The 25,316-nt window shown below is 44.1% G+C and overlaps 1 protein-coding gene across 2 annotated transcripts; it reads right to left on the bottom strand.

The window, feature by feature from the left end:
• Positions 1 to 1,502: 1,502 nt before the first annotated feature.
• Positions 1,503 to 24,311, bottom strand: epha2b (eph receptor A2 b). Of its 2 annotated transcripts, none has more exons than XM_085442929.1 (17): positions 24,146 to 24,311; positions 23,405 to 23,484; positions 21,268 to 21,916; positions 10,684 to 10,839; positions 9,981 to 10,325; positions 9,671 to 9,798; positions 9,214 to 9,385; positions 9,041 to 9,137; positions 8,267 to 8,322; positions 8,022 to 8,147; positions 7,104 to 7,301; positions 6,942 to 7,003; positions 6,572 to 6,781; positions 6,315 to 6,464; positions 5,994 to 6,187; positions 4,967 to 5,122; positions 1,503 to 3,604 (listed from the first exon to the last, which is right to left on the bottom strand). In XM_085442929.1, exons 1-17 carry the CDS (start codon positions 24,309 to 24,311, stop codon positions 3,496 to 3,498), a joined length of 3,054 nt encoding a protein of 1,017 aa, XP_085299055.1. In that variant the 3' UTR covers positions 1,503 to 3,495. The 2 variants fall into 2 exon arrangements, with proteins under 2 accessions (XP_085299055.1, XP_085299056.1); XM_085442930.1 differs by having other exon boundaries at positions 7,116 to 7,301; positions 24,146 to 24,275.
• Between the last annotated feature and the right edge of the window lie 1,005 nt (positions 24,312 to 25,316).

Below are 25,316 nucleotides of genomic sequence, written 5' to 3'. Positions count from 1 at the left end.
TTTTTGGTTAGTTTAGCTAATGGTGCAGACACTAGAGCAAGAGAGGCAGTATCACAGGTGTGGAAGAACCAAGCAGCAACCTGTGGTGCATTGAACAATGAAAACAATGCAGAACCGCAGCTCCTAAACTGGACACTTAAGGCCAATTTACCAGTTTACAGGCTGGTTAGATAAAAACAAAAGAACAGCAAATGTCCTTTGTCATGGCTTAAACTTCTTATTACTCCCCCATTTATATTGTATTAAGGCTTAAAATTAAGACAATTAAAAGCGTGGCTGCTTTCAGTGACAGGTAGGTGCTGTTTCTGTGTTCTGTTGTATTACAAGACACTCTTAATAGTCACCCTTTCAGCTTCTCTGGTAAGCACATTTTGTTTTAAGCCTGTTTTTCGCCAGCCCGACAGTCTTTGTTACGCTGTCGGGACGGGACAAGAACCAGGAGGAGTCGGACAGACGCAGAGATTGCAACCCTGCCAGCCGCTAAATCAGATTGTCTGAATCAGTTTATTTGGAAGATGATAGTAATCTGTCATCACATGAATTTGCAAGAATGTGGAAACTACAATCTGACCTTTCAACAGGTGTTTTTATGGGTTTTTTGTTCTTTTTTTTAAGATTAGCTTTGCTAAACTTGGAACGTCTTGTTTTTTTCCCCCTTTATCAGTCACCGAGTTCAGTGTAGTGACGTAAAAATGATAATTTAATGACCACATTATGGGAAAAGGCCAACATGTAATCAACTGAAACGACCTTCCACTACAACTAACAGAGGGAAATTGTGCACTTTTGTCTCGTATCTCATGCTTAAAAAATGACTGATAGACTTTCTGTGGTGCTAAAACTGATTCTGGTTTTTATGCATGACTATACTATAAGGATGTAAGATTTGCCTTCCTTGTTCTCATATACACACACCAGGATTCAGTAGCTTGTAGAACCACATTGAGCAGCGATATCTTGATGTGATCATTTTATATATGACTTTAGCCTCTTTGTGGGCATTTTTCTCAGCACAGCTCTCATAACCTCCTTTCCCACTGCAGCAATTTAGACAATTGCAAAACCTGGACTTTTGTTTTTTTCCTGTCAGTCTGTTCTGATCGTCGTCCTGACCCAGTTCAATCCAAGCTTTAGCCATCACAGATGGCCTCATATCAGACTCTAGAGTACTTTGATACACAGCGGAATTCATGGTTGACTCAATGACTGCAAGTTGGTCATGTCCTGTGGCTTCAAAACAAGCCGAGATCAGGACTCCTCCATGCCGTGTTCGCTGATGATCAGCTCATCGACTTGTTACACCTGGCTTTTACCTACCCTCATAATTCGTATGGAAGCAGTAAGTAAGGGTGTTCTTAGTTTTTCACAGGACTGCAGAGAGTCCAGTGAAAACTTTCCTTTTCTCATTACTGTAAAATTTCACAGCACTACACATCAGATCATTTCCCAAGAAGTAATTAAATGCCATTAAAATAAGTTTTTAATAAATGCAGGAATCAGAGTTAAATGTGAGATTTTTTTTAATGTTGATTAGCTCATATAACTCCTGTAAAACATTTTCAGGAGCAGCCTTGTAATCTGTTTCCAAAGAGTTCGTTGAGGACTTTTTTTATAGTTTCCAACTCTAGAATTAAAAACACCCAATAGCATCAGCATACCCAGGTGGGTGTAAAAACATGGCGTCTTTTAAAAGACACATTCTTCTGCTTGTTTTAATGTCCATCATGCAACGGGCTTTGCCAAACTCGAGACTTTATTGCTCCGCAAATGCAACAAAGGCAGTAAAAAGAAACCAGGAATGAAAAAAAAGGGACATTACAGCTTTTTTTTTTCCTTTTTTTTTTTTTTTTTTTTTTTTAAATTACTGACAATAAGAGAGCAAGCTCCAATTATAAACCCAGCTCAATGTTTATCAGGATAAATAAATACAAGTTCAAAATAAATACACTATTAAATACAGTATAAAACAACAGGCACAAAGGGAGGAAATTGCTCTTTGATGAAGGAAGAAAGCAAAAGAAGTAGGAGATGCTGCTTTGGAAAGTGATGAACTTAGAAAAATAATCTGTTTGGTAGTTGGTAAATAGCGAAATCATGAAAACTATACAAAATGTAACTGCAATCAATAAAACACAGTAATAAAAAAAAATCCCTTTTCCAAAGATGGGTGTCTAACTGCTACAACAGAATCATAGATACACTTTGAAAATACATTAAAAATTCAAGTAAAGGAAGGTGTACATCAGTAACACAACGCATTGCAGTCATCAATTAAAGCACTGGGGCACACTGTCCACTATCCACTACATTATAGAGCCGCTTCTTTTATATAGACGGAAGCAAACTCTCGCTAAACTCCTAGAAAGAGGCACTTTAACAAAAAGATAAAGTCTTTAAATGTCGGAAATCAAGCAACTGTCTATTCATAGAGCTTCATCCAGTCGACGTGTTACCCAAACCAACAAGAATATGAACGAATGTCTGTAAAGCTTTTACAAAACTAAAGGAGACATTGAAATTGCAAACCAAACTATTATTTAGTGTGAAATTGTCTCAACCACAACCACTCATTATTTAATCCTCACCATTTTTTCCCCCAGGGTATGTTTTTTTTCTTTTTCCCCCTCTTCGTTTGCCGGCACACTACAAACAAACGTGCTGCATTCCAATAGAAACTTTTGAGTGGAATTGCAAACTACTGCAATTCTTGATTCTTCGATCCAAGTGCTTCATTGTAGGTTTTCGTTCCTATAAACTAAGAGAGGGGGGGATTCTGTACACATAGAGTACCTCACATATGTCCTCTCTTTTTCTTCTCATATAAACATCACTTATAAGATTATAGCTTAATTTCTGCACACAGCCAGGAGGCGGCCAGTAAAAACACAAGGTCCATCTGTGTTTATGCACCCAGGCAACACCATCTCTTTAACTCTGGGCCAGCTCAAGCTCATTTCAGCCACTGCGGCGCTCCGTCCTCACCGGCCTAACAGGAAATGGAGCAAGGTGCCAATTAAAGGAAGATTTTGTGACATCACTGCCGACCACAGTCACAACAAAAAGGCTGATCACACCTTGACTGTTCCTTCGCTTGTTTGTTTGGTACTGGATACAACAAGCTCAGGGTACGATTTGTGTAAAGCATTCCAAGGAGTAGACCGTTTTATGAACCGTAGATGGAAAAAAAGAAAAGAAAGAGAAAAGAAAGATAAAATTGCATCTGTACAGAAATTATGGATAGTAAAAAAAATAGATATTCAAATATACACAGTCTACTTGATATATTTGTCGGTGTGTATTTGCTCCATTCCCTGTACATAAGAAATCAGAAAAAATGTACAGTAAGCTTGTCTTATTCAGTCAGCCTGAAAGGATGGCACAGTCCTCTTGATTCTGATGATCCCAAGCCATCCCCGCAGTAGTGCTCCAGCTCCGTTTAGAGTTCAAAGGGCTGCCGGCTGCAGTGCCTGATTTGAATTCCCTTCATTATAAGGATCACACTGCAAACACGCTCAGTGTGCTGGTCTGGTCCTTTAAGCCCAAGATGCTGTAGGCAATTCTTTTCAAATGTCCAGGCAGCCTCACTCCAATGTTCTTAATATCCCTGCAAAGGACACACACACAACGAGGAGGATATATAAGAGAAGCGCCACATGGATTTACAGTCTGGCCACATTCCAACACTTTTCACGCACATCCTTCCTGCCTCTCGAGCCTTGAAGTAATCACTGACTCATTCGATGTGATGAAATGCCAGCCCGGAGCTGAACCGATTCATGCCTACGTGGGATGCTTTCCAAGTGTGCAGTCTGCCAAGGCTTTGATTGATCTTTCATAAGAAAAATAAAAAGGACATCACAGGGGGCTCGACGAGCGCACGACGCGAACCTGCAAAAGCCCTGCAAAGCAGCAGCCTAAAGTCAAAGCCTTAATTACAGCCTTAATTACTTAACAAGGATTCTCTCTGCTGACGATGAATCAGTTGTCTGGCAAGCAGAGGGCGCGTTGTAAATAACTGCTGGTTTTCCAAGAGTGCTACCAGATGCCCCGAGATGGAAACATGGGGCCATGAAATCACACCATACTGTATGACAAATACTTCAAAAGGGTTTGTCTCTGCTTCACAGTCTGCCCATCTTCCCAAGATCAAGACCTACATATATACGTTGTGGCAGAATGGGGTGTGGAGGGGTTTATTTTTGGTTGGTCATGTGGTTAGAAAATGCTCTGGCCCTCGTTATAGAGCTAAAGCAACCTTATACTATATGCTTCACTAAGCCTTTCTTCCCGAAACGTTGAGTTCATCTCATTAAATTACCCCTTTTGTAATCGGGGGAGTCAGGGAAGATCTAATTGCCTCAACCATCTTGTGATGAGTTCAGGGAGTACTTTCTGAGCGCACCTCTTCAATCTCTCCAGAAATCACATCCATTTCAATTCAGTAATCTCCTCTAGTTGCTGCTCCTCTACAGCCTATTCCCTCCTCCCCCCCTCTTTCCCCTACTTTAATGTTGAAGAAGCCACAAAAGGCCTTCGATCTAAACGGGCAAAACTGGCGGTTTGTTAGGGGCTCGAGTAAAAGTGCCGTCCAGGGCAGCGGGTGTGATTGGGTGCAGGGAGGGAGGAGAGAAAGGATGGAGGAGGGCAAGAAAAATAAGAACTGCAGTAACCACAAGCCACCACCGTCAGCCAACCACAAATGAGCCCCACTTCTTCTCCTTCCCTCGATTAAATTTTCCATCTCAAACATTTCTTAAGTTGTAACCGAGGCTGGCGATTATATTGAGTGCAAACTATTTTGCTGGCTGTTAAAACTTAACATCTTTGGGAAAACAGATACATGAACTGCCCGAGAGAAGTCCGTCAGGGGCTGGGAGGAAAAACAAGTGTGCAACTTTTGGATCTACAATCTTAAAACCTGTGAGCAAATAAGATAACTGCTACTTTAATATCATGTCACACTTACTCAGTTTTCATCTGCAGGACTTGTTCCATGGTGACAATCCCGGCGCAGGTGAAGTTCTCGCTGTACTGGCTCATCTTGATGGACTCCAGCCATTCAGACACCGACCTGAAGGGAGAGCCATCTGAGCCGCTGGTGCTTGGCAAGCGGATGGATACGCTGGTAAAGTAAAATGGATCCAAATGATAATAATCAGCAGGCTTTCCCCACAACAAAGGCTGATGACTGAACTGCAATTACTGTGCAGGAAACCAGTGATAAAAACCAGTCGGAGGAGTTGGGGCGAAAGATAGCGTGGCATCCTTTGTCCTTTCTCACCGTTTCTGGCTCTAATGCGTTTTCACAAAGGTGAAAGTATGTATTCTCACACACAAAAAACATCAAAAACAAAAGAACGAAAAACAACAAAAAAAATCTTTAGCACGCATAATTCTTCCATTAGCCCAGCAGCAAAGGTGTCAGTGTGTCCTGATGTTTTTAAGTATAACATCTTAACACTGCCACTGCCCCAGTTGACCCTAAACATCCTGCAATTTTGTAAAATTAAACTTAATGGTTGAGCTGCTGCCTAAAGCTCTCCTTTGAAGCTAGGAAAGGTTGAGTCTGAAGTCAGACGGCCAACTCTGAGCTGAGCGTCGAGTCAAATTAGTCACGTTTTAAAACTCCTGTGACAAAAGTCCAGTCAGACGTCAGTCAAACTGTTTAAAAAAAAAAAAGCCTTGATTTATTAAATAAACTGAGTCATTTCCCTGACAGACTTGTTAATAATGATGTGCATAGTCTTCAATGCACATCGCATGGCTCCGTCCTAACATCTAGCAGAAGGGAAGCTGAAAGAGCTCAAAGGACGTTTACATAAATGAGACCGAAGGAGGGAAAAAAAGTAATTTATATTATTATTGTATTGCCAAATGTTTTGGTTAAAGGGCTCTTTCCAAGAACTGGTTGCTGATAGTGGCAGCCACTGTAGAGTCAGCACTAGAAAAATATGCACTATAAGCCTTCTGCCTAGTGTTTAAATAAATCTTACCGTGGGTCAAAGTCTGCAATGGTCTTCAGGGACTCTGGGCTGCGCAGCAGCTTGTCCAGCAGGCTCACTATGTCTCCGAAACGTGGCCTTTTGGCGCGATCCTGGAGCCAGCACTGCAGCATCAACTGATAAACGGCTGAGGGACAGTCCATAGGTGCCGGGAGCCTGAAAGCTTCATTGATGGCCTTCATCACCTGGAAACAGTTGATCTCATTAGCCCTTTTTTTGTTTGTTTTTTCTCTTTAAAATGACAGGGTTCTTCAAACTTTGTGGTCTTTTTTTTTTTTTTAATTCTATGAAGTTTGCTTGTCTGGCACATACCTCGTGGTTGCTCATGTCCCAGTAAGGTCTTTCTCCAAAAGCCATAACTTCCCACATGACTATGCCAAAACTCCACACGTCACTAGCCGAGGTGAACTTCCTGTATGCTATTGCCTCTGGAGCTGTCCAGCGAATCGGAATTTTACCTCCCTATGTGAGAAAAAAAATGTTAAAAAACGGTAAGAAACAGATCTTTAAAACGTGGTAAGATGATTCTGGCTGGAGAAAAGCTCTCAGGAAGGCCCACATCTACTCACACTTGTGGTGTACGTCCCCTCAGGATCGTCCTCCAGCACCCGGGACAGGCCGAAGTCAGACACTTTGCACTCCATGTTGTTGTTGACGAGGATGTTGCGGGCAGCCAGGTCTCGGTGGACGTAGCTCATGTCAGAGAGGTACTTCATGCCTGCAGCGATGCCACGCAGCATGCCCACCAGCTGGAAGGAAGAAATCTCACCATCATGGTCCTGGTGTAAGAAACAAAACAGTTATAATAACTTAAAAAACAAAAAAGAAAAAGGATCAAACTCTGAACTTCAGAGCTCGTTCTTGTGTTTTTAACAGCTTCTTTGTGGCTATACTCACAGAGATAGTTGCATTAGTAAAAACTGTATGTTGTGGACTTACCCTAAGGTACCTATCCAGAGCTCCATTCTCCATGTATTCAGTTACGATCATGGCGTGTTTAACTGCACAAAGAAGCCACCAAGAATAATAAATTACACATCTTTCCATTGCACCAAAACAACTGAAACATATAAAACTTAGAAAAGAAGCGGCCAAACTCACAGAAACCCTTACATTTGGTAACCACTCCCTCTAGGCGAATGATGTTCTGGTGGGAGAACTGGCCCATGATGGAGGCCTCGCTCAGAAAGTCCTGCCTCTGTTTCTCGGTGTAGCCAGGCTTCAGTGTCTTGATAGCCACTGCCACCTCTTTCCTCCCCGGCGCTTTCAGAATACCGCGGTACACCTCACCAAACTCCCCTGCAACAAAAAAAGAAAAAACACCATCACTCAGACACTTGAGTTGAAAACTAGATGCCCAATATTGGAACATGCATCTGATACATCTCAAGAGTTTACCCACAGGGGTTTGGCTGTGCTACAGATTGAAAATGAGGAAGTCTGCGCGGCTGTTTTGCCCGGGGCTCTCTCATAGAGGTGTGTTCTCAGAGCCTGATTCTCTGTTGTTGTTTTATTAGCCTGTAGTTCAGGGTGGTGGTGGGGGGTGGGCATGGGAATCAGCTGTCACGAGAGGAGAACGGGTGGGGGGCACGCGGTCGTGGGAAGCGGGTGTTGGAAAAGACCGTTTGCTTACAGGGTAAAAGTTTGTCGCAGTTGAGTAAACGTATCATCATGTGGGGCAGAAAATGGAAAGAAAGAAAAAAAAAAAAGCCGACAGCGCTCAGGAAGGTGCTCTGATATCGTTCCAAAACACCGTTCTTGCAACAGTTCCTTTTTTGTGTAAGTGTGCTGTCAACTTGAGCCACGACAAAAAAGGTGCCACAGCCAAGACAATAAAATGTCTCAACTTGTTGTGCGAGCCTGACGGATGTTAATCTCACTGAAGTAACCACCGTCAGTCACCCTGCTAAGCTGTGGAAAATGCACAATGTAAACAGCGAATTTGGGGGATTGGAAAAATCTTTCAACGTCTCAGAGCTAAGACCCACAACAGACTGTCTCAGCAGGGCTGTCACTCACCAGCTCCGATGACTTTCTGTTTGGTTATGTGGCTGGGGTGGATTTCGGTGGCAAACTTGAGGACGGCCACGTTGGGGTCCTCGTATGTGTGTGGATCCACGTAGGTTTTCAGAGGCTTCAATTGTTCTGTCAACCAAAGGAAGAGACAACAACAACAACAAACACTGTTATTGTAGGTCGACAAATAAATCAAGTCAATTCATTGAAATGAGACAGAAAGGTGGGAGAATTTTATTTAATTTTACCTGGGGTGGAGAAGTACGTGTCCTCTGGTCCTTGCCTGGTGTGAGAGTTCCTTTTTCTAAAAACAAAACAAAAAAAAAAAAGGAATAAATAAATTTTTAAAAATCCATCTGCAAATTAATGCCCTACTTTATCTCTTTATTATTTCCTTCCTTTAACATCAAGAGCACATGGCAACCTTTGTAGCAATTTTTCTTTTGCTCTAAGGCTTTCACTGCTGCAATGCATCCATTCAGAAAGAAGTGGCCCTTTGATAGCGGCTGTCGATAGGCTGTGTTTGCAAAGCTGATTTAAAGACTGAAAGACAGACGAGCAGGAGGGGAGGGAGGGAGGTAGACAGGTGGGCTACAGTACAATCTGCTACAGCAGAGACCCAGGTCACCTTTGACAAAGTACCCGTGGCCTGGTGCAGAAAGAACCAAGCCCCTCTTATCACCAACAATGTACCACTCTGGGCAAATTTCCTTTCAAGGGCCCCCCCACTACCCCCCCAACACTCACTAGAATATCACCATTGAGCAATGACAAGGCACATTCAACGCAAATTCCTCGCCAGTGAATGCTGGGACACAAATCCAGATAAATAGAAAGAGAAAGCTGGCTAAAGGAAGGGAAAAAGTGAGAGGTGAGGAGAGATGAATGCAGGGGCCATTTGGAGGCCCCTCAAAAAGGAAAAGCAGAAGAATGAGGGAGGAAGCTGGTGGAGGAGGACTTATTCTGACCGATTAGCAGACAGAGAGTGGAGGGAAGGGAAGCAGAGCGGGACGTTTACTGACCGTCTGTGGAAGAAAAGGAACGCGAACACTACGATCAGCATCATCGCCACCCCAATTGCCGCCACTAATAAGACAGTGTAGTTCTGAGACGGGCTTCCTGGAAGAGAAAACAAGGTTAGACGCACACATCTGCATGAAACTAGTGAAACTTGTAGAGGGATTCTGCTAAGTACCTTCAGTCAAGGTCTCGAAATGCTCCTCCATTCTGGAGCCTTCGGAGTTGTCATCGCTGCCGAGGGCCTGCACAATGAACAGGTAGGCCGTACCCGGGGCCAGATCTTTGATTTGCGCAGAGTTCTTGTCGAGCGTGAGCACGGTGTAGGTAGTCTTATCAAGGTTGTCATCCTGGGAGGCAGAGGAAGAAATGTGATCTAAGCAGCCAGTGTTACTGCAGAAGACGTGATCCTGCAGCCATTTATATTAGTGGCTTAAGCTTATGGCCAAAACGGCGATGTCTGATTTTGAAAATTTATGCCTCGTGATATAATTATGAATATTCAAAATAGATCCAGTGGATCTGTTATTTAAACAACATGCGAAACACACATACACTGACACAAAACCAAAATGATACATAAGACAAAGTTTGATTTCAGGGCATTCCTGGTGAGAAAAACAAAAGATGCTCACCTTCTTGTGGTAAGTTAGTTTATACCGGACGTGAAGCTGGGCACGTGGTCGAGGGGATACATCCCAGGAAAGAGCCAGGCTGGTGGAGGTCCGTCCCACCAGTCGCATTGTGGTAATTTGGGGGGGATCTAAGGAGAGGGTAGAGAATATTAGGGGTTTTTTGTGATGTGAAAAGCTGAGAGGATATAAGAAACAATAGATAAAATAATAGACTTTAGAGCTGAAATCCGACAGTTCATCTTTCAACCTGTGGAGTTGTCGCTACCTCACAGATAGCCCCACACTGCTGCTTCATATCAGCTGTGCTCACCTGTGTAGTGCAGAAATATAGTGACATTGCTCCTGGATGCTGGCCGCTGAGCCTCACTAGCCAACTGCGACACGCCGCTGTGCGCCTGCACGATGAAGGTGTAGTTGAGGTGAGCTTCCAGCTCGCTCACTGACACCCTGGCCTCAGTCAGCTTCGTGCTCCCCGGCTCATAGCGAACTCTCTCCCCACAGGGCTGACACACAACCCCATCGCAGCGCTGGCATTCCACGCTGTAGGTGATGTCATTACGACCTCCGGTGTCTTCAGGGGGGGTCCAGGAGAGGATGAGTCTTCCCACGGAGGGCTGACGGACAGCCGAAAGATCTCGTGGTGCAGAGGGGGGGCCTGGTGAGCACAGGTTTGAAATGCACGCAGCATTAAGAGCAACGAAGAAGAGAAGCACACGATGCCAGATGTGTGGGATTTTTTTTTTCAGCTATGACTGGAAATATACTTCTTTTTTTTTTAGAAGTTTGATAAAAATAACTTTTAAACATGTCCGGTGTCAGCTGAAAGTCATGCTGCCAGTTCAAAACCATAAACACACCCCTGCACATCCTGAAGGATTCACAGTCACTTTTAAAATGTCTGTTTTGATTACACACTGGAAAGGTCACGTGTGGAAATGGCACTGGTTGCACTGGCTGAGTAGCAAACACATCCTCATTTCAAATGTTTCTTTTTTTTCTTCCACGGGTCTCACCTGAGCAGGGTCCAGTAGTGGGGTCGGTTGGGGCCCGGAAGAAGCCATCCTTGCAGGGACAAAGCACAGCACCATGTTCCAGCGTATCGGTGTTGGCAGGACATGGCTCGCACGCGTCACTCGATGCCTCCGCTTTGAAAGAGCCAGGCCGACATTCTGCAGAGACAAAGACGACATTTGCATAAGCAGCAGAACAACAAATGACTTCAGGCAGCATCCCAAATGACAATGCAAAGCTAGTTTCTCCAGACCTTTCTACACCCGTCAATAGAGCAACAATGCTGTGAACTTTTGACCTCATGTGCAACACAATCAGGCTAAGTTGACATGTCAAGACTAAAAGTCACATTTATACAGGGCTCAGTAATTGGCTGGTTGCAGACAGGGATTGATCAAACCTTCCAATTAGCAGATGGCCTGTTCTACCTCCTCAGCCTCAGCCACCTCCAAGTGAAAGATATTTTGTAGGGAAAACATGTGCAAGAGTTTGCATGGTGCTGGCTCTACTTATTAAAATACTCAGATGAGCCCAACCCAGCCTGCACTCCTGCCCTTTACTTCTTCAACTACTAACGCCTCCTCCCTCACTCCACTGTTGGCTTCTCACCGTCTCTCAAAGCACAACCAGTTATGCCACATTTGACGATACTTAGGTTGTCAGTGCTGCAACGGGAGAGAGGAATGGAAGCAACAGCTTTCATTAAAAACACCAAGAATCAGCCCAAAACTGCATCCGCGTGCGCCTGACAATCCATCATCTCTATTTTTTTTTCCTTTTACAGAACCACATGCAGATCTTTGAAACTGTATCGCTCAGATAAGATGACACCCGATTTCACACGTCCAACTCTGAATAAAGAGACGCAGGTAGGGGTCCAGCTGTGCGTAGCCGCGGTGAAATACGAACTTAATGTGGTGTGAAATCTCAGAGAGAGCGTGCCATAAAGGGGAGTGAAAACGAGATGGCTCCCCATTAACTCCGCGAGAGCATTCCAACGCCTGCTGCCGCTCGTGTCCTCACGCCGTTGCACATTCATCCACACACGCATTCATGTGTGCACCGAACACATGCACAGAAAACACATACATGTATGCAAAGCACAGCCTTGGACACATGGGACAAGCTGACATCAGAACAGGGATTATGTCTACTGCCTGTCACCTGTTCACATCCCTCTGCTAAGTCAGTTCAACTACACACACACACACACACACACACACACACACACACACACAGAAACACAAAATAAGACATCTCTGCCTTTGTTCCAAGTTGTATTTCTGGAGTAAATAGCTAATGAGTAATGACAGACCTTTACATTTTCTCACTTGTAAAGGTTCAAGTGATAAAAAAAAAAAATTCAAAAGAGGTGCTAGAAATAGAGATCAGACAATGTAAGAACCTTTCATGATATTCAAAGACTGTGGTTAACGCCGCTGACAGAGGAAAAGCAACAAAACATTCAAATCAAAGGCAAAATGTAGGTGTTCCAACAGGGGCGACTTATAAAGGAGAGCCGAGGATGACGATAAAAATCAGATTCACGCAGAATTCTTTCACTGAGGTCGAAATGAGTCAAAGTTTATCTGCAACCTACAAGTGCCCACACACACACACACAGACAGCACATGGCTGTGGCTCTGTTTAAGATATATCAAGGGGATTTCCTCAATAAACCGTACATTTCACTCCAGCTTCGCTTGTTTTTTTCCTCGATCTTTGCGGGTTGGGAGCTGCGCTGCTGTGAACGGGTGTGTGTGTTATATAAGGATTAGAAGACAGAAAAAGCTCAGCTTGAGGTATTTTGTTTTGTTTTGTTTTTTAAGTTTGGCCAACAGGCTTACGCGTTACTCAATCCTCCCTCAAGACAGCGCCTCGTTTCTGTCTCAGCCAGCTGTTTCACCAACAGCTACTGCTACTCATTAACGCAGACGAGGCAAGAGGACAGGAGAGGCAGGAGAGAGGTGGTGTGAAGGGGACAGAAGAAATACTGTATCCTGCTGAGGACTGAAGAAAAGAGGGGAGAAAGAAAGGAGACGGGGATGGGTGAACTCGCTCATTGAGAAGGGGGAACAGCTGCTGCCTCAAACCCCAATTCATACCCCTACCTCTCCTCCTCGTAATCCCCAAATTCCTTCCTCCTCTCCTTTCTCTCCTCCCGGTCGCCTCTAAAAAGCCTCCCAGCTAACCCATTAACATTGCTATTCACCGCTGACCAACAGGCAAAGAGAATGCCATGCCATTCAAGTGCTGAAAGAAGAAAAAAAAGAAAACATACAAACAACCAAGCGCTGCAGATGGGAATAGCCGGAATGCCACATGGCAACTGAAAAGAGGAGGACTAGCCTCTTTTTGGCGCTACAGTGCCGGCTGCAATGCATCGTGGTCAGGCCTGCGGAGATGATGGCCTTACTCTGCGAGTCCCCTCTATAATCAAGATGCATTCCAGCGCACACCACCCAACAGGAGGCCTGTACCAGAGCGCCTTGAGAGCAGATTCATTTTCAGCCCAGGTCTCCGCTGTAACAAAAAAAGGTCAAGGAGTTTGTGTATCATGAACATTTGAGTCACTGACGGTAAATGAAAGTAGATGATTCTCTGCTGAGGTATTTGATGAGAGGATTCCTCGACAAAGGAGAAAAGTCCGGTGAAAGACAACTTCCTTGTTCCACGGAGAAGGTGGAGAGAGGGGCTTTGGATTGTTGCTGGACACAACAGGAAACAGGAAGTGTGAGACTGACGCAGACTTCCTTCCTAAAGCAGCCAATCAAAGCATGGAAGCATAAGGGGAGCGTGACCAGGAGAAGAACTGCCGCTGTGGCTACCAGAGACCTGAGACAGAATAATAACCCAAAAGGAAGCCAGAATGTGTTGACCCAACACGAACAGAGGCACTAAACCCACAAAGAGAGGGGGGGCTCCTTAGATGAATGATCGTGTATACAAATGTCTCTCAGCCAGCTTCTTCAGAGTTGAAACATTTCACAAAGTTAGACTGGCCATTTTTCCCCTCCCTGTAGCTACAAAGAAAGGAACTGTTTGTCATTTGAGAGGCCCCGTGTGCCTCGAGTGGCTCTGTGTTTGTTTATTGAGAGTGAGTGCAGGGGCCCGCTACATTGCTGGGAGCCTGAGTGGCTCTGGAGTGGGAGCCTCCGATGGCCACCCCATAAGGCTTGTCAGCTGAAGTTAAGATGGATGGAGGCGCCGAAATGATGAATGCACGGTCGGAAAGATGGATGAATGGGTAACATGGTGGCTCAACAACAGGAATCGGCCCTCAGGACTCGGGCAGCACATGGTAAGGGGAAACCCCTCTGGTCCCCCAACAATTGAAGCCAGTGCAGGGCTTTTTAAAGGTAGTAAGGTCATGTCTGCCTCAGGGCAATTGTGAGTTAAACTGTGCATGGCTTACAGGGAGTCAGTGGCCAAGTAAAACAAACACATGCTCGCAGTGAGGAGGAGGGAGACAGAAAGGATAAATTCAGAACTACAGCCAGTGAACAGAAAAGAAAAAACATCTTGCAAAAATAATACCAACCAAGAAATGCAATGTCTAGATCTTAATCAGAATGGCTCCCCGAGTATAACTAAAGGCATTTGCCTGTACCCTTGTCTTCTTATTACACTCCCCATCCCCCTGGTTTTCTCCACCTTGGGACAAACCTGTAATTGCAATATGTCATGTCATTTTGTTTGTATGTAGGGTGACAACACGCCATTAGCATTTTGGGGTACTCGGAGGTAGTGGAACAATGGGGGTCTGTGTTGAAGGAGGTGAAATGGTAATATGAGCTGGGGTGGGGGGGTCACTGAGGTAAAGGAGGGGAGAGCAGCAGAAGGCAGTAAAGGTGTAAGGGCTGAGAGCAGAGTGTGCACGTGTGCATGTTGGGGGTGGGTGGGTAGAGAAGCATTAGTCAAAGGGATTAGCTGACCAATGGAGCAGCTGTAAGGGCATTACATCTGTTTTACAATTGCTCTCAGGCTTTCATCTGGGGTTGCTAACAAACACAATAAATTCCCCGATCTGCTTTCGCCTCTCACTCCCTTTGTCCACCCAGATTCACTGACAGGAGGAGGAAAACTGGGAGAGAAAGGTCGAGTCAAGCAGACACGAAATGTGCTCAGCGTTTCTAAGGTTTTGCAGATGCATCGAAGAAACCAGTACTGGTTGAGGTGAGCCAACAGAGACAGCTTCCAGTGGTTTTCCGCAAAGCTGCTTGGTAGAGCCAGATGACCAGGTGGCAAACGCGACACCCGTTTTACTACACCACAACAAGCCAACAGGTAACACGCTGGATGCTGATCACTGTCTGCTTCCTGGCTAGGGGAAGTGGCCAAAATGAGACCGAAATGCACCAATAAACAATAAAGGTTATCAGGGAGGACAACGAAATGGAAAGCGGCTGAGCAAGGCCGCTCGGCATCGACCGACAATGGAAAGCCCTGAGCCAACGGGTTGGGGAGTCACCAAGGGATTAGGTGACCTCCGGTTTCCGCTGTGGGCTCGTCCTGTTAGCAGTGAAGGGTGGGTGGGTGGTGTGTTGTGCTTGGGGGAGGTGGGGGTGACTGACTGACATGGGGGAAGGAAAGTGCTGACCTCACACACCAGCAGTACAATACAATGCGCTTCACATACACACACACACAGCCTGCAGGCTCAGGAATGTCACCAAGAGGAAATATGTCCCAACTTCCCCACCACAACCAACACGCACACTAAAAAGCTAAAAATTGCTAAGGGTCAGTTGTTTGGGCCAAGGGACATTTGGAAACTAAATAAGGCGACTGCAAAAACAAACTGGTTGTGTTGGTCAGAATGTTGAGGACTCCGATTAAAGCTGCACTAATCAATTTTTTAAAAATACATTCACAGCACTACATGTAAATCAAAAACACTTGTTTGTCATGACGAACACGAAAAGTAAACACTTCCCGTTAGTTCAAAAGAACCTTTTCCCCCCCGTTTTTCACTCATTGTTTTGGTTTTCCATGACATGAGGATTGCTGAACATCCAAAAACTAGCACTGTTCTCAGTGCCTCAATGTTCATATAATTATTTAATTATAAATAATAAAATACGCATGGAAACCATTTGTGCTAATTACACTGTAGATGCAAAGCTATACATTTTTTAGGTTTCAAAAAGTGGGCTTCCCCCTCATGTGCCTCACAGTTGTTTGGTCCACTGCCTACTAACTCCTTCATTTAACTTGGACAATGTGAGAGACTTTGGTCTTTAATTCTGCAGCTCAAGTGACTACAACTGCATTTTTCGCCTAGCTAAACCTTAATGTGGCTGCCATATTGTTACAGTGCACATCTTCTAAATGTTTCGGAGGCAGGAGGTCTGCCTACAATTAAAATCATTAGAACTCACTGAATTTTCAGCAAGTGTTTTAAGTGGTTAGTACTGTATGCTGGCCTTGAGAGTTCAAACACACTGCAAATTAAGAAAAGACCAACCAAGAAAAAAAAAAAAAGCTGCACAAAGTACACAAAATACAACGGAAGTTGAATAAAACTCAACGGAAATAGAAAAAAGGCTGTGCAGAAAAACTCCCAAATTTTAGGGGGAGAAAATAATGTGATGGAACAGCTGTGGAAGTAAGCTAACAGGAAATGGCTAATAGCAAACATGCATCTACGGCATTATATGAATTAAAACATGCATTACCTGCAACTTTTTCGCCCTCACAAGGTTAGACGCAACTGTTCTGTCACGTTAATGTCTCCGCAAAAACACTGTTGAGTTTTATTTAACTTCCATTGTGTTTTTCTATTTGCTGGTGTTTTCTTGAGTTGCAATTGGTTTGACCTCTCAGGGCCACTGTAGGGTTAGGTATTCACCACAGATTTTTTTTTTTTTTTTTTTTTTTTAAAGTATATACATTTTTTTTTTAAATAAAATCATGAAGTGCCCCACGGCTCGACCGCAACACCAGTCACACTTTTTAAACCACAGTAGTAGGATTAGCTGCAGTCCACATTAAAAACTTGTGCTACATTTTCTGTCATCTTGTTTGAATTAACTGCCAGTGTTCTGCTCACTAAAAGCGTGGCCCAACAAGACTGTGCATGACACCACTTGAAAGTCCACCCCCACCCCCATTACCTAACCAGCTCACTCAAGTTCAGCCCGCTAGGCAGACGTTAGCTTGGCGTAAGATCTGAGAAATCCAAAGTAAATCAGTGTAATCACAGTGGGTTTATAGCCAAGGTTATATCTAGACTGTGCATCTAAATGAACAGCATTGTCCAACGAGTTTGTGACTTAAGCAATTTCCCCCCTTTTTTTCCCTATTTTGGAGATCAGCCACAGGGATCAAAGGTTAAAGGAGTTTGGTAGAGCAGAAAATTTCAGTGTGGGGATTATCCTGCAGGAGTGAGATGATTCCATTGTGTAAAATCCACTTTAAGCCAGCTAAATGAAATCCCTGTCATCTTGAGGAGTGGTGCCGTGTTCACGTCTTTGCACAGTCACCATCAGATTGAGTGAAACTACACAACACCTTTGTTTTAATAAGTCTGCAATCACCATGAGGAACCAGCTGGCTCTCAGCGCAACCAGATTAAAAGATTTACATCTACTGAAGTGTCGATCTCTGACATTTTAGATTGCAAATGCTAGATCAAGTATTTTGTTTTTAAATAATTTACTTCCATCAAATGTTTATGGCTTAACCATTACATGAAGCCAGTTGTTTTTTCCTCTCCCCGTCCACTAAAAACTCTCCCATTGGCAGACTTGTTCTAATTTAGCTTCTATTTATCTTTACGAGCCACTTGCGGAGAAATGTATTTATCAAGGGCTGAGATGAGAATTGTACACAGTCTAAATAGTCCCATCATAGCCGTGTGAAACGGGATGTTTAAACTCTATTGGTGTCATATTCATGACCTGAACCCCGGCCAGTAATAACAGCCACTCAGTGATTTCACAGGAGACATGAACACAAGACGTGGAGGAAAGACTTTGTTTGTCTGCAAGTTTATTGTACTTGGGGCAGCTTCTGCAACAGAGCGCGTTTCGGGAGTAAATTGCGATGAAATGACGATGCAAATAATCCGCTGAGATAAGAAACTATTAAATAAATACGAGATGAGAGGGCGGAAAATTGAGGCTAAAATAGAAAGACTCTTCAGGGACAGGGAGGATTTTGGGAGAGAGGGGGCAGAGGACGGCAAAAAGAGAGATTGCACAAAGGCAAAAAAGCAAGCAGAACCAGTAGTTACTCTGCTTAAAAAGACTAAACACACCCAAGTCAATTACTACCCATACAAATCACTCACCACAGCATGCAGTCACAATTACAACAGTCACCAACTGTTTGTTACATCAGCTGAGGACGAGCTCGGAAACACGGACACAGACATCAGGAGGGGGGAGAAAATGGTTTACTGGAACCTTTGTGGAGAGAGGAGTCGGAACTTTACTGGAACTCGGGGAAACAGTTGTTCCACCGAAAGTGCCCTCAGCAGTCCAAATATTCCACACTGCGTGTCTTTTTCTATAGCGTCTTCTGTAAACCATAACATGGGATTAGGCCTTATTTGTTGAGGCTTTAGAGCGACCGAGGAGGTGTGGACCAGGGCACTTAGACACAAAAACCAGAGGACCAGCTGTGATCCTTTGAGGAGGTGCAACGGGTATGCCATTGCATTGTGCCAGGGAGGACTGTGGGTAAGGAAGGGCGTGATCGGCTGCAGAGGAAAACTGTCAGTGTCAAAAGTGAGTCACAAGGGGAAAGTGTTGAGGTTTAAAAGACTGACCAGGTAATTGAAAGAAAGTTGTGATTCCCCCCCCCACAGAATAAAAAAAAAGCAAAGTTTATTTCCACAGCATCCTGATCCATAGCAGATGGTGAAGGGAAACAATCAAAGAAAGCTTCCTCGGTGCTCTATTTACAGTTTAGATTAAGTGGGGTTTTTAAATACAATTTTTTTGAAAATTTTTAAGTATTAAATAAAAAGCTTAATTTAAAAAAAATGTAAAAAGATTTTATTTTTTATTTTTTTTTTACAAAATATACACTTGTAAAGTATCTAAAAGTGTCCCAATTTTAAAAACCACCCCCCCAAAAAAACCCGTCTTGTCAGCCTTGCTGACTCATATGATTTACAACCAGTTCATAAAAACGTTTACAATAACTGCTCTAAACACTCAGTGCAGTGCAGGAAGCGATGCGTTTTATCTTCAGGGTCTGTTTGCTCGGTTCTGTCGTTACGATGAGCATCGACGGCCACCAAGAGAACAGCGCCACACACCAAATAGAAAAAAGAAAAAACAACAACAACAAAAACTCAGAGGTTTAAAAAAAAAAAAGGGGGGGGGGGGGGAGAAAAGAAAAGGGGGAAAAAGATCCCTGCGGTACAGTTTGACAGAGAGTGATCTCCAAGCCAAAAAAGTACCACAGTGAGGAGCTGTGATGAAGAGACGGGAGACAAAAACCAGATGAAGTCACAGGTTTCTATTTAATAGGTCCCACGGGAAGAGCGAGGAGTCATAAAAGTGAGTGAACACATCGCCGAACATGGAAACTTTCAACCCAAGTACGAAAAAGCGCCACAATTGAAGTTTTGTGGTTTCTCCCGTAACAGCGCTCCACACAGGAAAGAAGCGGGGAGAATGATTAACTGTGCGTCGGTAGGATATTCCACTTTAAGCTCTCTGAACCATTCATCTTGGCCCACACTGCAGCTCTGTGATTCATTTCCACCTTCATCTGCAACTGCCCTCATGCATCTTAGGCCTCTCATTTAACTTCATCCTGGTAGTTTTTTTCCCCCTGGGGGGGGGGGGGGGGGGGGGTTCTTTGTTTAGTCATCTTTATGTGAGGGCTCGACCCGGAGCTGCTCTTCCCCCTCCTGGGAATTCCACAGGTCTGGAGTAATGCTGGAAGGCTCCTCCTCAGCAAACCGATCAGGAATGTATCAACCACGAGGGAGAGGAGGTGGAGGTGTGCTCCACCGGCCATGCAGTGGGAAACACAGCACTCCATTGTTCTCCTACCTTTACATTCCTCTCCTCTCTCCATTTAAAAAAATAAATAAATCACGCCCCCTCCTCTAAACACAGCTTCTCGCTTTTGCATGACCCCTCTCTCTCGCTCATTCCTTCCTGCTTCTCCTCCCTAATCATCTTACCTGCCACTTTCCTGCAGCTAAAAATGATCTACTGACAGAAAACGTAATCGCTTTTAAAACAGCTCTTTGCCACTGGTGGGGGAACTAAATGGGAAAGTAGATCTGTTACAGAGCCACAGGTGGATTTACAACCGCTGCCCCCCAAAATGTCTTTCAGATGTCTATTAGAGGTATTCATACCCGTATACGAGTGATTCAGGTCAGGCATGTGGGTGGGTACGAGCAAGTGTCACGAGCAGCAGAGAATGAGGCTCCCGAGTCTTCAGGTGTTCAGTTATGGAAACGGATCTGAACAGGTCCTTGCATGCCGGGCTGTGCAATATGTTCATATACACTGCTCAAGTCAGACACACACACACCCCACAGTGGAAGCTCAGTAAATCTGTGACAACAGAGGGAGGAGGATCAAGACATGGATGCAGACAGGGCGACATGCAGCCAACTTGCCCGTTCACACATAAGAGGAGGGCTTCAGCACTCTGTGACGCTCTATATGAACAAAGTGAGTGAGGCTCAAAAAGCTTCCTCCTGCCGCCTCCCACTTCCCCCCCCCTCCCCAAACCATCTTTAAAGATGCTAATCCATCACAGTACAGTAGCCTCCCAGCTTCTTTGATCACTTTCAGTCACTCTGACAGCCCTCACCGCAATAATAAAACCCTTCTTTTGCAGGACTTTAGGCACAACTGCACCACAACTACAAAGGCAAAGGGACAGATGTATCACTGGACGACATATCACACTCAAAAGATAACAAGAGCAGGTGATAATGAGGTGGCAGGAAATCAACCTGATGCAACATGCTGTAAGCCCTGAACCATGAAAGGGCCATGTGCTTGAGCAAGACTTTAAAATATGTGATTTGAAAGCTGAGCGTGACTCCAACCCAAAGGTTTCTTTATTTAAAAGATATGTTTTCAAATATTTTTTGTTACCAAATGAGATTCACCAGAGATGAAAAATTAATACGTCAAGTACAACCTGACTCGAAACCTCGTCTCCCAACTTAAGCCTCCATATCACAAAGGCTTTAAAGTGCTTCACATGACTCTTTCCTTAGAACTGCACATGTTAGTCATAGTGAAACCCAAAAACACTTTTCCTAATTTTACAGGTATCAGTTCAAGGTCAGGGATAATGCCAGGGCATGTACAAGTAGGCCTCAACATTCCTTCCATTGCAAAAAAAGAACCATGTTAGCCAAAGGCAGAATTCCACTGAGTTACAATAATAATACCCATCATGAAGATCCACACTCTGCCATCCAGGCCTGTTTTACACCCCGTGGCAATTAAAATAAAGGTAAATAGTGACTAATGCTGGATGGGTGCTTTAAAAAGCACACTCTCCTGGGAAGCAAATCCTGGTTTACACCCAGATGAAGCGCCTGTAGACAGAAAGACTTTGAGAATTCCAGAGACTCAATCGCATGTGCTCACCTTGACATGCGTCTTTGACCTCTTCGTAGCCCGGTTTGCACTGGCACTGTCCGACCTGCACCGCCCACTTCCCTTCCTCGGTGCAGTAGATGCGAGGTGACTCCTCACTGGCTGCGTTATCCACGCATACCCCGCTCACTTTCGTAAGTGGCTGGTTCTCACCTCCGGCCACCGTCTCAGGGAACGTGGCGAGATTCTGTACGGTGCCCGGGCAGGTTTTGTAGAAGACCCTGACGGAGAGAAGAGCGATGCAGGCTCCGATGTCTTGAAAGGCCAAGTAGAAACCTTTTCGAGACAGCCCGTCCACCACTCGCGTCTCTGTGTTGATGTGCATTTCATTTTTGCCGGTGATCTCATCCGGAGCTATGGTGGCCACCTTCTTAAACTGGCTCTTGCGGAAGGTGGTGCCCACATCTGCATCCGATTCAGACGTATAGAGGTTGAAGGTTTCCTTGCATACTAACGAGGCTCCGTCGAAAGAGTTGCAGTCGCGTACGATAAACTTAAGTTCCACAAAAACCCGCGAGGCCAATGGATGCCGCTGGATGAAGGTGGTGCGCAGCCAGTTGTCCTGCTCACGCTCCTCCACGTTGCAGATGGAGTACGTGTAGAACTGAGAGCCATTTAGAGTCCTCTGGACAACCTCCCACTAAAGAATAAGAGCACACACACACAAACAAGCGAAAAAGGTTAAGAGGTACGAACACCGAGCCCTGGGCAGCCCATAAGCATGTGCAAACCAAAACTACCAAGACAGCAAAGGAAAAAGGCTCTATTGCACTCCTCATAAGGGTTCAGCTATTGTACTACTGTATGAACGGTATGAGTGTGTGTCAGGGAAGCCATGCTCCACAAATTGCTAATTACTCCCTGTGAATATTTTTACAGCTTCACAGCAATAACACATTTCTGGGACATGGAAAACTGCACTTTACGAGCAGCATAACAATACAGCAAACCTCAGGGGCTGATGAGCATGAGCATTTCTGACATTGCAAAGATACCAAATTATTTCCAATTCTTTCTTTTTTTTTCCTCCCCCCTCTGGCTACTTGTTGGCATGTTCCCCAAATAGCTTTGCTGCTTGCATATTAAATGGTGCCACAAATATTTCTGGTGGAAAAAAAAGTCACAGCAAGTTTTAACAAAACCTTGGCTCCTGAGAAACAACTGGCCCCACGGAGACAGAGGCTGTGGTTTAGTCTCTGCATGTAGCCCCTGTCCTATTAATTAAAAAATAAAAAAAATGTGCTTAGCTGGCCGATTGTGTGACTGTGCATATAAACTAAATGTGCAGCAGCAGAACCCACACATCTATAAAACAGCTGGTGAACATTTTTCACAATTTTTACAAGGGGCCCTTAAAACACCTGAGGCTGATTAATGAAAAAGTGAAACTTATGTAAAGGTTTTATTTCTTTTCTTCTTCTTTTTTCTCTTCAAGAAATTTGGGTGAGCCATCACAAACACGCTTGCACATGCCTTTGACTCATCAGTACATGAAATGAAGCCATTTGCTGTGAATTTGCATGAGCCTGACTGGTCAATTACTGTGAAACTGCAGCCCAATCGGAAGGCATTATATGTTTCTAGTACACTGGTGTAATAATGTGCCGGGCACTGCACTAAATGTAGACGTTTACGTTTTCCCCTCCATCCTAAACCCATCCTCTCCAAAAAAAAAAAAAAAAAAAAAAAAAAAAAAATAGAGAGGCACCACATGCTGCAAACTTTAAAAGTTAATTGCTCTCTGACATACAATTCTGGAGCTGAAGCCTTCAAACCACAAGAAGCCGCAAGTATTCCCAGTTGAGCGCTAGCAGCTATTCTGTCTGCCTAAGCTTTTGGTATAGTCCAGACATGCTTGGATGCAGTTCCTGATAGGATCCTGCTACTCTATCGCATATAAGGTTAACTGATTTTCATTAAAAAAAAAAAAAAAAAACTAAACATACACACACAGCAGCCGCTCCACATCTAACCACAGGAGTCAAATAGTCAAATGTCATCAAATTGGAGGGTCTACATTCAGCTGGAGCCTTTCCGTGCATTTTCTCCACGCTGATTTGTCTTTAAGGCAAATTCCAACAGGAAACGTGGGAGCTGGAGGAGAAACCAGAAGCAGAGCTTTACTCACCCCGGTCTTCTCTCCCTGATCTAAGGGCCAAGTCAGCCAGCCCAGTTCATCTCCTGACGCCCTCATGTCCAAAAGCATTTCTGTGGAGACACGAGAACAATTTCAGTAAGTGAGAATGCACCTATTTTAAAATATATATTTATCCAGAAAACATTTTGTTTGGTTTGAAATAAGTAAAAATATTAGACTTTTGATTCCTCAGAAGAGATATCTGTAAATAAGAAGCCATGAATAAGTTGGAGTTTTGCTCTTAGACTAAAGAAGCGATCAGATTTTAGTTAAATAAGAGCGGCAGCTTGCTGCATGAATATTAGACGTTTCATTTGCCACATGCCAGCAAACTTTGATATACTCGAGTCAGCGTGTTGAAATCTATTATTCCTCTTTTAATATAGAGGAGTGGGAGGGGGGGGAAATCACTCAAATTGTGGCAGATTTCACCTGCTGGTGCGACGTGGTTTACTGCAGCGCACACGAAGTCTCAGCATTGCTGATGGTTAATAATCAAACCAAACTCCGCGAAGTTCTTTTTTTTATCCAAATAAAACATTGAAATAAAGAAAGAGACAGAGCAGTGCAGGACTGTCATAAAGCTTGAAGAATATTTCCTGGTTGTTAAAACAACAACTTTTAAGTTGGTGTCCCGCATGGCACGCGTGCTTTCCTTAAGCAAAATCTCACGGACAGATTTAATGCAACCAGGTTTTTAAATGATTTGCTTAAAAAAAAAAAGTCACTCACCTTCTTTAGTTTGTATTGTAATAAATATGCCACTGAGAAGTACGTATGAAAACAAATAACGTTTGATTCCACCAAAGAAATCCATTTGGAAAAACTTTTCCTTCCTCTCTCCGCTGCTGGGCTTGGCTGGGACTCTGAGAGGTGAGCACAGCTCGCTGCAGCTCATTCACAAACAGCACGACACGTCACGGACTCCGCCCGATGGAATGTGTGTTTGTGTGAGTGTGCGTGCATGGTGTGTTTAGCGTTTCCAGAGGTGGGAGTGAATGGCAGTGGGGTGGTGAGGCACTTAGGGACTGTTGGACATTTCATAATTACAAACAAACCATCACGAACATCTCGAAGAGCTTATCACAGTTAGTACAGCCTGGTGCAAGTTTCCAGAGAAAACCTGAAATATTTCTGTGTGCAATCAACCTCAAATTGCACTAAAAGGGCAAAGCACTGTTAGCCTCTGGGAGAGAGGAGGGTTAGAGGACAGAACTATTACCCTCCAATGAAAATTACATTAGTAATAATTTTTTTAAGATTTCCTAATGCTGTTAAAAAAAAACAGAGCATCCAGGTTTGCATTATTGAAAGTTACATTATTTTACTTTGCACACACACAAAAAAATAAATCACAAAACTCCTCAAACCTATCAGGGTCAAAATAGATGCTAATAGTCAGCTTTTTTTAAAAAAAAACAACAAAAAAAAACACATGTCTGCTGAGCAATTCCAGCTCCTTGTTCTTTGACGAATCTCTCAAGCTTCTCCAGATTTGATGGTCTTCAGGCACGGATCTTGATCTTCAGTTCATCTCACAGATTTCCAAAGGGATTCGAGTCAGGGCTTTGTGCAGGCCAGTCAGCAACGTTTACTTTGGTCTTCTGGATGTAGTTTTTCACAAGGAGCGATGTATGTTTTGTAAGTGAAAACAAAGTGATGACCCAGACCCAGGATTGCTGCTGCCTGCTGGAGGTTTTCTTTTAAATTCAAAATCTCAGTGAGTCTTCACCAAGATTCCTGACCAGTCCTTACCAGTCATGACCAAGATTCCCAGTTCCAGATGCACTGACGCATCCCCACAACATAATACTCCCACCACCGTGTTTCACTGTGAGGGTGGTGTTGTACACCTCTTCCTTCTTTCTCCAAGCATGAACAGCATCTCTGTGGCCCAAGAGCT

Source organism: Copadichromis virginalis, linkage group LG20, assembly GCF_057382275.1.
Source record: "Copadichromis virginalis isolate Kocher_CV1m ecotype Utaka linkage group LG20, C_Virginalis_male_GT1.1, whole genome shotgun sequence".
NCBI lineage: Eukaryota > Metazoa > Chordata > Actinopteri > Cichliformes > Cichlidae > Copadichromis > Copadichromis virginalis.
This window is presented reverse-complemented; position numbering and strand designations above follow the sequence as displayed.

Coding starts and splice junctions, on each gene's coding strand:
- epha2b (XM_085442929.1), bottom strand. CDS start 24,311: ATGAGCTGCAGCGAGCTGTGCTCACCTCTCAGAGTCCCAGCCAAGCCC. Junction 9,386..9,670: donor AACTAACTTACCACAAGAAG/GTGAGCATCTTT, acceptor TCTGCCTCCCAG/GATGACAACCTTGATAAGAC. Junction 6,782..6,941: donor CTCTGGATAGGTACCTTAGG/GTAAGTCCACAA, acceptor TTCTTACACCAG/GACCATGATGGTGAGATTTC.